Below are 13,442 nucleotides of genomic sequence, written 5' to 3' on the forward strand. Positions count from 1 at the left end.
AATAATGATATATTTAAAAAAAAAGAAATCAAAAATTTAAAATTAGTTATAAAAACAAAAAAATTAACGTCTTATAATTTAAATTATCATTAAATCTTTGCCGCAAAACTAGAAACAGAAGTCGAAGATCCGGTAACTAAACCTGCATCGGTTTTCTGAGAAAGATGACATTTCATCTGCAAGTTTTTACCTCTCGTAATATCAGTATGTGATTTGTTGTGTGCACTCTTTAATGTTATGAGTAACACCATTAGCTTCATTGGTGAAAGAAGCTGGTGAAAACACATTTATGTTACTTTCCGATCTAGGGAATCCGCCTTTCTGAGTAATTTTTGTAGATATACCAAAAAATCTCGCGTGTCAGCGTTATGAGCCTGGCAGAACTTTTGTTGCTGCATAAAGTTGGAAAATGAAGTATACTTACTACTGGCATTTATAGCAGGGGTTGGTGTCTCAACAGTAAAAAAGTGTTTGTAGCAGTTGATACAAGGAAGATTTACGTTGATGTAAACCTTAGAGTACTCGAAATGCATCTTACAGGAATTACAAGTTGTCCAAAAGGTGTCATTTTTCACTGTGCAAGGAACAGCCGTGGAATAAGTAGCACCGTTCCAACCACTGGTGTTTGAAATGTTCTCATCGGAGAACTTATGGAAACCATTAGGACTGGTCGTTGCTGACGACGATGATTTCCCATGCGAAACATTAGTATAATTGCCCCTCAAGTTCCGTTTCTAGTCATAAGCGATTCTCTTCGCTTTATCAGACAACAAATTTCAAGCTTGCGATAAAATTTTGAAAGCCCCATTCGCACCTACATATTTATTTTTTTCGGGATGGAGAACAAGAGCTAGCTTCCTGTAATGATTTCAAATTGTATCCTCATCAGCAAATGGTTGAACAGCAAGCACCCTGTACCAGTCAACTTCTCCATTTATCTTTTTATCTGCAGATATGTACACATTAAGAGTTGCAAGCAATTGGGGAAGACCATCAAGCTCAGGATACAAGTTTTGAGCCTTTAAAGCAAATCTTTTGGCACCAACAACATCCATCTCCGCAAGTTTTTTCTCAGCAAGCTCTTTAGCTCTGATGGCCTCGTCTTTGTTACAATCCATTTTAGTCATGCCGGTGCCTCTCTGCCTGCCGCTGACTGCCTGCTATTTCTTTCTTCAATATCTGATTTTCCATCGAGTACAATATCAGAACAGATTCTAACATTAAAAAAACTAAATCTAAGGTTTTACATGCATCAGAAGGCAGCAATTAATTGCGAAAAACACCAAGTGTTGTTTAACCCAATATAAGAAACTCCTTCAGCAGAAAAAGGAAAATAATAAATGTTATGTATGGCTCATAAAAAGTCTCGTTGTGGGGTTACGAATTATGTGGGTTGGGGGTGTGGGGGCACAGCCCCCGCGGTACGGTACAGGGTTGATTTTGTAATTATGTACCAGGGTTTTCTATTATAAATAGAGATGTAACCTAGACCTAAAATATCATTGAATAAAACTTCTAGCGCCGCCTAGGCACCGAGGACGTAAGCACATTGCCGAACCTCGTAAAATTCTCGTGTTCTTTCGTTTTCTTTACCCGTTTTCGTCAACAATTGGTATCAGATGTCAGGAGCAAAATTCGAAGTCGTGAAATTCGATGGTCAGGGTAACTTCGGATTATGGCAAACGAGGGTGAAGGATCTATTGGCGCAGCAAGGGATCTTGAAGGCTTTGCGACCTACAAAGCCGGCGTCGATGGATGAGGAAGATTGGGAAGAATTGCAGCAGCGAGCGGCAGGAACCATACGATTATGCTTGGCGGACGAGGTCATGTATCACGTCATGCATCTATCGTCTCCAGACGAAATTTGGAGGAAGTTGGAAAGTCAGTTTATGTCCAAATCCTTAACGACAAAACTGTATCTGAAGCAGCGGCTGTATGGGCTGAAGATGCAGGACGATCACGATTTGGCGCAACACGTGAATGTCTTCAATCAAATCGTTTCTGATCTGGCTCGGCTTGATGTGAAAATTGAAGATGAAGACAGAGCGATGATTCTGTTGTGTTCGTTGCCTTCCTCTTACGAACACATGGTGACTACTCTTACATATGGGAAAGAGACTATCAACGTTGAGGAGATTACTGCAGCCTTGTTGGCTCACAACCAGCGGAAGCAGAATGCAGGGGAAAGCTCTCAAGCCGATAGCTTATATGTCAAGGGTAATTGAGATCGTGGACGGAAGCCAGAGAAGGCAGGGTCCGGGAAGCGGAATTCCAGATCCAAATCCAGGGATAAGAAGACGATTCACTGTTACAAGTGCAAGGAGGCGGGACATATGAAGCGAGACTGTCCGAAGTTGAAAAAGCAGACCGATGAGAAGCGTGATGGCTCATCCAAGTCTGTGAACGTGGTCGAGGATGATACTTCTGATTGCAGTGAGGGTGATATGCTTTCTATTTCAACGACACAATTGACGGATGCTTGGATTCTTGATTCTGGATGTTCTTATCACATCACGCCAAATAGGGAATGGTTTTCGACATACCGGCCGGTTAATTCTGGTTCGGTTTATTTGGGTGATGATCGATGTTGCAATATTGTTGGTATTGGTGATGTCAGAATTAAGATGCACGATGGCTCCGTTCGGACGTTGAGTGGTGTTCGACATATCCCAGACTTGAAGAAGAATTTGATTTCCTTGGGCACTTTGCACAAGAATGGTTTTATCCCTAAGGCTGACGAGGATAGGGAAACCATTCGGATTGTTAAAGGAGCATTGACTGTGATGAAAGGCAAGATGACTGCGGGGAATATCTACAGATTGTTAGGGAGTACCGTTGCAGGTGGAGTTCACTCTGTTGAGTCCTGTGATGATACGACAAAATTGTGGCATATGCGCCTTGCTCATCTTAGTGAACGTGGTATGGCAGAATTACACAAGAGAAACTTGTTGCAAGGTGTCAAAAGCTGTAAGCTCGATTTTTGCAAGTATTGTGTTCTTGGTAAACAGACTAAAGTCCGTTTCAAGAATGCAAAGCACACAACTCAAGGGATTCTTGATTATGTGCATTCTGATGTATGGGGGCCTTCCACGACATCGTCTTTGGGTGGATCTAGGTACTATGTTACTTTTATTGATGATTTTTCACGGAAAGTTTGGGTGTATTTTTTGAAACAGAAATCTGAAGTTTTTGAAACAGAAATCTGAAGTTTTTGAGAAGTTCAAGTTGTGGAAAGCTGAGGTAGAAAACCAAACAGGACGAAAAATCAAGTGTTTGCGGTCTGATAATGGTACGGAGTACACAGATTCACAGTTCCTACAATTCTGTAAGGAGCATGAGATTCAGAGGCATTTTACAGTGCGCAAGACACCACAACAGAATGGTGTTGCGGAACGAATGAACAGGTCATTAAATGAAAGAGCCAGATGTTTGCGGTTGAATGCGGGGCTTCCCAAACACTTCTGGGCTGAGGCTGTTAACATGGCGTGTTACCTTATCAACAGATCGCCAAGGGCATCGCTGGCTGGGAAAGTTGCAGAAGAGGTATGGACTGGTCATGATGTTAGTTTTGATAACTTACGGATTTTTGGTTGTCCTGCTTATGTGCATGTACCTGCTGATGAGAGATCCAAACTTGATGCAAAATCGAAGGAGTGCATTTTTCTGGGTTACAAGAAAGGTGTCAAAGGATTCAAGTTCTGGGATCCAGTTGCGAAGAAAGTTGTGATTAGTAGAGATGTCGTTTTTGATGAACAGTCTATGTTGCAGCAGAAGCAAGACACGACAGTGGTAGATTTCGAGCAGTTTCCAGTTGAGAAACCAGAAACTTCTCAACCGACTTCTGGTGGTTCCACTACGGATGATTTGCAGGATTATAGTCTCGCCAGAGACAGGGTGAGACGGACGAATATAAAGCCTCCGAACAGATTGGGTTTTGAAGACTTGGTATCTTTTGCACTTACTGTTAGCAGTGATGATCCAATTACTTTTCATGATGCCGTTACTAGTCAGGAAAACGACAAGTGGATGGCAGCCATGGTTGAGGAGATGGAGTCTTTGAATCACAATCGCACATGGGAGTTAGTTCCCCTTCCTGAGGGTAAGAAGCCGATTGGTTGCAAATGGGTGTATAAGAAGAAACCAGCAGTAACAGAAAAAGAGGGGGAGAAGTTCAAGGCTCGTTTGGTAGCGAAGGGTTTTTCACAGCAGAAAGGAGTTGATTATGATGAAATCTTTTCTCCTGTGGTCAGGCACACTTCAATCCGAGCAGTACTTGCATTGGTGGCTAGTTGGGATTTGCATTTAGAGCAGATGGATGTTAAAACTGCTTTTTTGCATGGTGATTTAGAGGAGCAGATCTACATGCGGCAACCTGAAGGTTTCACTCAACCTGGAAACGAGCATTTAGTTTGCAGATTGAAGAAATCTTTGTACGGGTTAAAACAGTCTCCGAGACAGTGGTATAAACGGTTTGACTCCTATATGATCAAGATTGGCTACAACCGATGTGAGTATGATTGTTGTGTCTATGTTAAGAGCCTTGATGATGGTTCTTTTATTTTTCTATTACTGTATGTTGATGATATGTTGATTGCTGCGAAGAACATGGATGATGTTATCGGTTTGAAAACTTTATTGAGTCAGGAATTTGATATGAAAGATTTAGGTGCTGCAAAGAAAATTCTTGGAATGGAAATTTGCAGGGACAGAGACTCAAGGAAACTGCGGCTATCTCAACGGGGTTATGTTGAGAAAATGCTAGAAAGGTTTGCGATGAGCAGCGCGAAACCAATTAGCACTCCATTGGCGAATCACTTTAAGCTCTCATCAGAACAGTGCCCTAAGACAGATAAGGAAGCTGAAAATATGGCAAAGGTTCCGTATTCTAATGCTGTTGGCTGCTTGATGTATGCGATGGTATGTACTCGTCCTGATTTAGCTCATGCTGTTAGTCAAGTTTGTAAGTACATGTCTAAACCTGGTAAGCAACATTGGGATGCAGTCAAGTGGATCTTTCGGTACTTAAAGGGTACTGTGGGACATGGAATTGTTTTTGGGAGTCAGCGGGATAATCCTTTGGTTGTAGGATATGTGGATTCAGATTATGCATGTGACTTGGATAATAGAAGATCTACGACAGGGTATGTGTTTACTCTTGGTGGAGGGCCTATTTGCTGGAAGTCTACTGTTCAATCTGTCGTGGCACTATCTACAACTGAAGCTGAATACATGGCAGCGGCTGAAGCTGCAAAAGAAGCTTTATGGCTTACTGGTTTAGTGAAGGAGTTGGGTGTTCAACAAGGTGGAGTTCAGTTGCTTTGTGATAATCAAAGTGCTATTCACTTGGCTAAGAATCAGGTGTATCGTGCTAGAACTAAACATATTGATGTAAGGTTCCACAAGATCAGAGAGTTGGTTGCATCTGGAGAGGTTTTGTTTCAGAAGGTACATACTGATGAGAATGCCGCTGATATGTTCACCAAGCCAGTTACGACAGACAAGTTCAAGCATTGCTTGGACTTGTTGAATGTTTCGAGTTGTTAAAGAAGCAAGGTAACCCAACCCACATTGAAGTTTCCAAGGGGCAGGATATTCGCCAAGGTGGAGATTTGTTATGTATGGCTCATAAAAAGTCTCGTTGTGGGGTTACAAATTATGTGGGTTGGGGGTGTGGGGGCGCAGCCCCCGCGGTACGGTACAGGGTTGATTTTGTAATTATGTACCAGGGTTTTCTATTATAAATAGAGATGTAACCTAGACCTAAAATATCATTGAATAAAACTTCTAGCGCCGCCTAGGCACCGAGGACGTAAGCACATTGCCGAACCTCGTAAAATTCTCGTGTTCTTTCATTTTCTTTACCCGTTTTCGTCAACAATAAAAACGGAATTTTTTCGGATTGCAACTTGACTGATAAGTACAAACAAAAACCAAAAGCACCAACTTGAGATTAATCAAACTCCATACGTTCGAAAGACCCGTAGCCGGCAAAAATGTGCATTTGCTTTGAACTTTACAGATTTGAAAACAATACTGCATATAAAAGGTGATAAAAAAGTGGTGTCATTGAAAGTAACAAATACAAACAGAAAGCGCAAATGATATTGTCCAAATTCTAATAACTCATTGTCAAGGAATCTATTCGCTAAAAATGGTAGAAACACATAGGGAGGTAATTCGAACTTCCAAAAGAAGCATACACCAGAGTTGGAATCAAACACATTGCACAAAATGCCTTTTATCCAAGGAAAAGAGAGCAGGAAGACCAGTTATTGAGCTCGAGTACCAAACTTTTGAAATAGCTAAAATAGATTCATAAGCAACAGACTGCATAACCGAAGAATAATACATGGGACGGTCGTTCACTAAAAACTAAAGGAACTAGAGTATCAAATTGAAAGAATAATGCACACAACTAAGACGTTAAATTTTTTTGTTTTTATAACTAATTTTAAATTTTTGAATTCATTTTTTGAAAAATATATCATTATTTATAAAAATTTAAAATAAATATATTTTAATTTATTAAAACTATGATCAAATTGAAAGAATATATAAATAACATGGATTATTTGTGTAATTATACCATCCAGGTAAGCAGGTTAACTACTGTTAACAGGCCACGTGTGTTTTTTTTCACGCTAGTTAACGGCGAGTGATCAATTTATAACCAACGATAACGGTAGTGACCGATTTATAACTTTTGAAACATCAATGGTGAAATGAATTTATACTGAAACATTAGTGACCATTGGAGTAGTTTACCCTTAAAATAATTCATAAAATAAATATAAGCCTTTATGCTTTTAACCTAAAGCTGAACTCTCTCCTTTTCCTCGTAAAATATCCCCATAATTTGGTGTATAAACTTAGGGTTTTTATAGCTTTGGTGGTGATCTCTTCTAGGTGTATTCTTATTGGGAGATAAACTTTGAAAAGATTTTATTTTGGGGTTTGTTTGGGAAGCCAATGCCATTTGTTTAAAATTATTCAAAGAGGACTAATTTTCAATGTCTTGGGCTGGCCCTGATGATATCTTTCTCTCCACTTCTCTTGCAACTTATCTCGACAGTAATCTCTATTTTTCTTCCTCGTACATAAGCCAATGCAATTGGAATTCCTTTTATGTTTGCAATCTTTTGAATTATCTTGTTTTTGGGTTTTTTACCTCGGTTTTGCTTTGATTTGGGTCTTATTACACTGTTTGATTGAGTTGATTCCTGTTTGTATATTGTATTGTGTTTTCCCCCCTTTGTCAAGTTATGTTCTTGGATTGTGTGCTTGTGTTTAGTCATTTTGATTTTCTGTAAGAATTGGAAGCAACTGGCATTGTATTGCATGTCCAATTTGTTTGTCGTTGGATTGGAAGATAGGGAATGTTGGATGAAAAGTGGCTTCTTTAGTTTATTTTACAGATTTTGTTTTGGTCTGAGACCCTGCTGTCCGGTAGCCACAATCGGGTACCTCATTTTGGGAGGCAAGCATTCATTCACACCACTATTTTTTCCGCCCACAAGGCTTGAATTCAAAATCTTGTTCAAGGGGAATCGATCTGCTTACCAATGCTGGTCATTTTCCAATCTTTATAGGCTTCTCGATTGGTTTTGCTAGAAAGACTTTGAGGATGTACAAGTCCTCAGCGTTGATTTCATGAAATTTCATGTTTGAATTGGTTGCAGAACATTGAGTAAAAGTTACAATCTTGATACTATGGCTGAAATGCCCCCATGCGTGTTACGATCTGAAATTTATGCTAAATAGATTTGTGTGGTTGAATCATGCTAATCTCTTACAAACGGTGTCTCGGAGATAAAGTTTATTAACATAAACTATGCATCTAGTCCTATTGTATTATATTTCTGGACTCCTTGAATGCTTTTTATTGCAGTTATTTAGCTCCCAGCATTTTCATCTTGTGTCCTAGAGGGTTTCCTTTTATGTTGTAAGTTGTAACGATAAATTGTCTGTAATTCAATGGCCAAAAAGTTGTCTTGTGATATAGATTTTTAATGTTTGCTGTCTATTTTGCAGAGAAACTCCTTGTCTTGCTGAGAGATGGCCGGAAGCTTTTGGGATTACTACATTCTTTTGATCAATTTGGTACTTTGTCACCATATTATTCCTTAAGTTCTTTTCTTCTTTCATTGTTTCTTTGTGTGCTGAATTATGATCATGATGTTATATCCTCCGACATTCACAGCTAATGTTGTTCTAGAAGGAGCTTGTGAACGGGTTATTGTTGGCAATTTGTACTGTGATATCCCGTTAGGTCTCTATGTAATCCGTGGAGAGAATGTTGTCTTAATAGGAGAGCTGGTACGCTGTTATATGCAATCCTTTTTTCACCCTTTTTCTTTTGTTTGATTGCGGAATGTTTTACGATGTTATTTCTTCTTATGAAATGGTACTTGCTATACAGGACTTGGAGAAGGAGGAGCTTCCACCACATATGACTGCTGTGTCGGAAACCGAGATAAAAAGGGTAAAGGAATTGTCATGATTCTTATTTCATTGCATGTTTTCATGTGTTTCATGTATATATACAACGAAACCCATCTAGATTTAGCTACTTGCGTTATATGCCTACTTTTTCATCTAGATTTGGCTAATAAAGTTGCATTAATATGATATTCCGATATGATAAACAAAAGAATTCGTACAAGATGCACATAGCTCCACGTAGTATTATCCGAGGCTTAATTGATTTCATTAATTATTTACTAGTACGATATGAATAACTCGTCTCTTTACCCTTTTCCAGGCTCAGAAAGCAGAAAGGGAAGCAACAGATCTAAAGGGCTCCATGAGAAAAAGAATGGAGTTCCTTGATTTTGATTAATAGATCCTTCCAGTTCGTTAGAGTTTCATGCTATGTTCGCAAATATTAGTGTGATTTTGACCCAAAATTTGAAACAACGGTGGGATAGCATGAAAGATTCTTGCATTATCTGTGTGTTATTGGAGGACGAGGAAGCTAAAAGAAGGGGTAAAAGTTCTCAATCATTCGGAAGACCTTGTATATCTGCTAAAAGCTTGGGGAGAGGTTCATTTTTCCCCGTCTCTTAAGAGGCAAGTAAGATGATTTCCTCTACGTGCACTACGAGTTTTAGGGTTCTAGAAGTTTTCTGTTTATACCCGAAACTGTCTTTACTCTCCTTATTTTAAGTTTCTCTCTACTTCCTTTCTAGACCTTACATTTCATTTGACTAGAGAACTGTTCAAGATTGCTGTAGATTGTTATTTTGGTGCCGCATTTTGTTATGGCACTATCTCTTTTGATATATTCGTAACGTGTTTAGTTATGTTTCATGACTATTAGACATAAATTTCCTTCGCGTTGTTACAAGGACCGAAGATACACAAAAGAAATACAGAATTTAAAACTGTGAGAACCGTATTTGCTGTTGCTCAAAAGCATTTCATGTGAACAATAAATGAATCAGATTCCATGTACTCTTCCTTAGTAATCCATATCCAAGCCTTGACGATCCTGAGTACTATCCTTCTAAATTAATAGAATTGATATTAATAAGGACTAAATGTGTAATTATATAAAAAAATTAACTATCACGTCATCTCCTCCATTAATATTTAACGAAGGGTGACTTGATTGACAAGATTTAAATAGTTAGGTGACCAGATTGATAAAATTGAAAAATTGATGGTTAAAGTAAAATGGGTAAATAGTTAGGTGGTCAATGGTATAGTTTACCCTAAAAACTAATGTTTTATAAATATTATTTTTTAATTAAATTATATTTAAATTTTTAACTAATTTATAATTATACGTTTAGTACTTTATAATTTAACGTTGCTTATTCGTGCTCGTCGAACGTAGCATCCTAAGATTATACTAGAATATATAAAAGTAGAACTCTCTCTATATATACACAAACAGAATAATTTTAGTTAAATAAAATTGTATCATAGCGGTTAGAGAGTCGCCGCGTCCATCACATATCTTTATTTTATTTCTCAATATATTTTTCACCAAACAATTCACATCATGAACTTTTGAGCTAAATCAAATAGAAATTGTCACAAATTCATAAAACAACTTTTATTTCGTGAATTTGATATATGTTTTTTAATTTGATCCTTAAACTTTTTTGGTTACCATAGTCTTTAAATTTTTCAATTTTAATCATTTCAATGATATGATACATTGTCAGATACGATGATCTCTTTGTAATTTTAACCTCGATTTCTCTTTTTTAATTTTTTCTTTACTCAAAATATAAGGAATTAAAAATTTTGAATATACTTTTTGTCTAACCATAATTATTCGATCTATTTTACACTCACAAAATTTGTAAATTGAATTAGTTTTGGATTAGCGCATAACATCAATATCGGTAGGGACATTACATTTTGTCAAAGAAAAAGAACAAAACCATCAAGTTCTGTATAATTCAAGGACTAGAACAACAATTTGACCAAAGAATACCGATGATTGCTTTACCAAAGTTTTTGGACCGAATCCTTGCAATTCCAGCAATCGAATCACAGTTGATCATCAATGTGTTGTAAAAGCCTGCAAGCATAAACATGCAATGTCATATAAATCGGGTTAGTTTTAGATCGAGTTAATTCGAATCATTTTAATTTTAAGTTGTTACGAGTTTAAATTATTTTGAATTTAATTCAAAATCGATGATCATTACCGAGAAAACGTTGCAATGACCAGGATCAGCAACATGAGCCATCAAGTTCTCAATCGGGCCTTCACCAGTATACACAGCTTGGAAGCAAAACCCCACGAATGCTAACATAGCAAGTCGTCCATTTTTAATCTCTTTAGTCCTCAACACCATCACCGGCTCTGGCGACCCTCGTCCCCACATAAACGGGTCGAACCATAAGCCACCGGGGTAACCGACGTCGGGAGTCGGATTCTTCCTGTTGGGAAGTTTGGGTTCGATGTCGACACTCCCCGGCTTAAGCATGTCAGCCCACCTTCGGCCTTCTACCCATCCCATCAATGCCATTTGAACCACAAACAAGGTCGTGGGGTCTGTGAAATAGTCTCTCTCACCAGCATCGTACCATGAGAAGTTGTCGATGAAACCGAGCGATTCGAGGAGTTCGGGTATGAGGATTCCGGCCACTGCTAGCATCGCCCACCTCGCATGCATTAGCTCGGCTTGTGCGAACCATTTTAGAGTTTCCGGATCAGAACCTGGTAATGGTTTTAGATCAAGAGTTTTGAAAATGAGAATTAACTCTAAGCACATTGATAACGTAAATTTTTTCCAAGCACATCATTTGAGGATTAATTTCAATATTCTTTTCAAACTATAGCTTTGGTTTTAAATTGGTTCTCAAACTTCAAAATCTTTTAGTTAAATCCTTAAAATATCAATATTGTATCAATCAACATTCCATCACTTAGTCATCAGTATAAGCTTTAGTCCAACATTGGGTACAGTTGCTTTCAAGCACTGACTCATCAGTATAATATTTCAAGTATTAGCTCGACGGCATAATATAAATAGATATTTGATCCATAAAATACAACTAAAATGATTATGAAATCAGATTTTATCATATCTCAGTCATCATATTAACGTCAATCTTAGATGATTGTCAATTTTTTTAACGAAAAATGACGAGTTTGAAACATAAGAATAGTTGGGTGACCATTTTATAACTTTTAATACTCGCGTGACTCAACAAAGCAACACTCTATAGCTTGAAGATCATTTTATAATATTTAATAGTCATAGGACTTAACAAATAAACATTCTATAGTTGACAATCATTTATGTATTTTACCCTAAATATATTTCATGTCAGATCTCATTCAAGTTTAATATCTTAGGTAACGAGGAGGATAATAGAATGACTAATTTATACAACATTAATGCTTAAAAAACCCAATTAGAGTGGTTTTTAAGCTTGTGAACCGATTTAAAATCTAGGCCATAGTTTTGGACGCCTAATGCAATTAGCTGTAATTGAAATACATACTCTAAAATCTTATAAAAATTGAGAAATTCTAATTAAACTATTTATAAAAAGTTAATAAAAATTAAAATATCGACATTTTGGTTAAAAAAAAGGTTTTAGGGTGGGTTTGATCTAAACATGTATAGACTTAAATCTAAAAAAAATACAAATGACCACTAAATTATATTGAAATGATTTTTTAATCATTGAAAATTTAGAAATTATAAAATGATCATTAAACTTACCGAGCTGTTATAAAATGATCATTGTGTGTTTATATTAAGGATGATCATGGTTCGAGTTAGGTTGGGGATTTGGCCTATCTGAACCAAACTTGGATAAAAAATCCCTCCACTTGTCACTTGACTTGAATTTAAGGTAGTTTCATTTGACTTGAAATCGGACTCGATTTTTAGGATAAAAATATGTATTATACTTGATTTTTAGGATAAAAATCTATGCTCTATTTGACACAAATATATATAATTCTCATTTTTATTAGATAAAATAAGGATCTAACTGAGAAAATATAAAGAGGGGTATTATAGTCGTATTCCAATATATATATATAAGTTAATTATACTATTATTTCTGAATCAAGTTAGATATGGTATTTTTCCTAAACACAAACTCGATCTAACCTTCTCTAAAATACCAACCAACCAAAACCAATTTTTTTTTTAAAAAAAAAACTCAATCTTATCATATCAAAACTCATTAAATTCGGGTTAAATACCTACCTTGATTTATACTCTGGAATTTATAAACCTTACGACATCAATGAAAAAAATGAAAAATCACAAGGTTGTTATGTTGGATACCTAATCCAAGTGGGTCGAAGCCAAAATCTCCGGGAAGGCTACAACAAAAAGGGGCAAATCATATACCATGATGGACGAATTTCAACTCAACTAATGGGCACTCTCCCATGCAAGGATGAATAAATAATTTACCTGCCATCCAGCCATTCCGGAGGAGAGCTACCGGGGAACCATAATGGTCTATCAGGAGGAAGTGGTTCACAAACACTAGACACTCCTCCTTTCGTCGCGCTAGTGTCGGTTCTCCCCCGTAACGATGTCGTGACTCGTCCGGGAAGTAACCTTTGAGGTCTATTGGGAGGAAGTGGTTCACAAACACTCGACACTCCTCCTTTCGCCGCGTTCTTGTCGGTTCTCCCTCGTAACGATGTCGTGACTTGTCCCGGAAGTAACCTTTGAGGTCGATCACGGTATCGAAGTACCGATAAGGTTGAAGATATGGATAAGGCCATTTGCATGAGATGAGACAGGACACGGAGATATGTTCCTATGGAGTTTCTTCTTATCTGGTTAGAAAAATACGGGAGACGTTAAGGGGAAATTGTGATAAGTTGTCTGAGGTGGAACAAATGGGAAATGAGGTGGCCAATCACTGGTTTACACGTGTAAAGGATAGGGAGTTTTGTGTCTTGGGTCTGGTTCATAATGGTTTGGGTAGGGAGTAAGGATAAC

The 13,442-nt window shown here is 37.5% G+C and overlaps 2 protein-coding genes across 2 annotated transcripts; one reads left to right on the forward strand and one right to left on the reverse strand.

Annotated features, from left to right (window-relative positions):
- Positions 1–6,862: 6,862 nt before the first annotated feature.
- On the forward strand, positions 6,863–9,222 carry LOC120167810 (sm-like protein LSM1B). Its single transcript, XM_039176705.1, has 6 exons — positions 6,863–7,071; positions 8,032–8,100; positions 8,201–8,316; positions 8,420–8,482; positions 8,762–8,934; positions 8,985–9,222. Exons 1-5 carry the CDS (start codon positions 7,011–7,013, stop codon positions 8,837–8,839), a joined length of 387 nt encoding a protein of 128 aa, XP_039032636.1. The 5' UTR covers positions 6,863–7,010; the 3' UTR covers positions 8,840–8,934; positions 8,985–9,222.
- A 1,150-nt stretch (positions 9,223–10,372) lies between these two features.
- Positions 10,373–13,277, reverse strand: LOC120167809 (photosystem I chlorophyll a/b-binding protein 6, chloroplastic-like). The gene is made up of 5 exons (XM_039176704.1): positions 13,067–13,277; positions 12,903–12,955; positions 12,771–12,808; positions 10,665–11,179; positions 10,373–10,534 (listed from the first exon to the last, which is right to left on the reverse strand). The coding sequence occupies exons 1-5, from the start codon at positions 13,226–13,228 to the stop codon at positions 10,517–10,519; spliced, it is 786 nt and encodes a 261-aa protein (XP_039032635.1). The 5' UTR covers positions 13,229–13,277; the 3' UTR covers positions 10,373–10,516.
- Between the last annotated feature and the right edge of the window lie 165 nt (positions 13,278–13,442).

This window comes from Hibiscus syriacus, unplaced genomic scaffold (genome assembly GCF_006381635.1).
Source record: "Hibiscus syriacus cultivar Baekdansim isolate YM2019G1 unplaced genomic scaffold, ASM638163v2 tig00111701_pilon, whole genome shotgun sequence".
In the NCBI taxonomy this organism is placed as follows: domain Eukaryota; kingdom Viridiplantae; phylum Streptophyta; class Magnoliopsida; order Malvales; family Malvaceae; genus Hibiscus; species Hibiscus syriacus.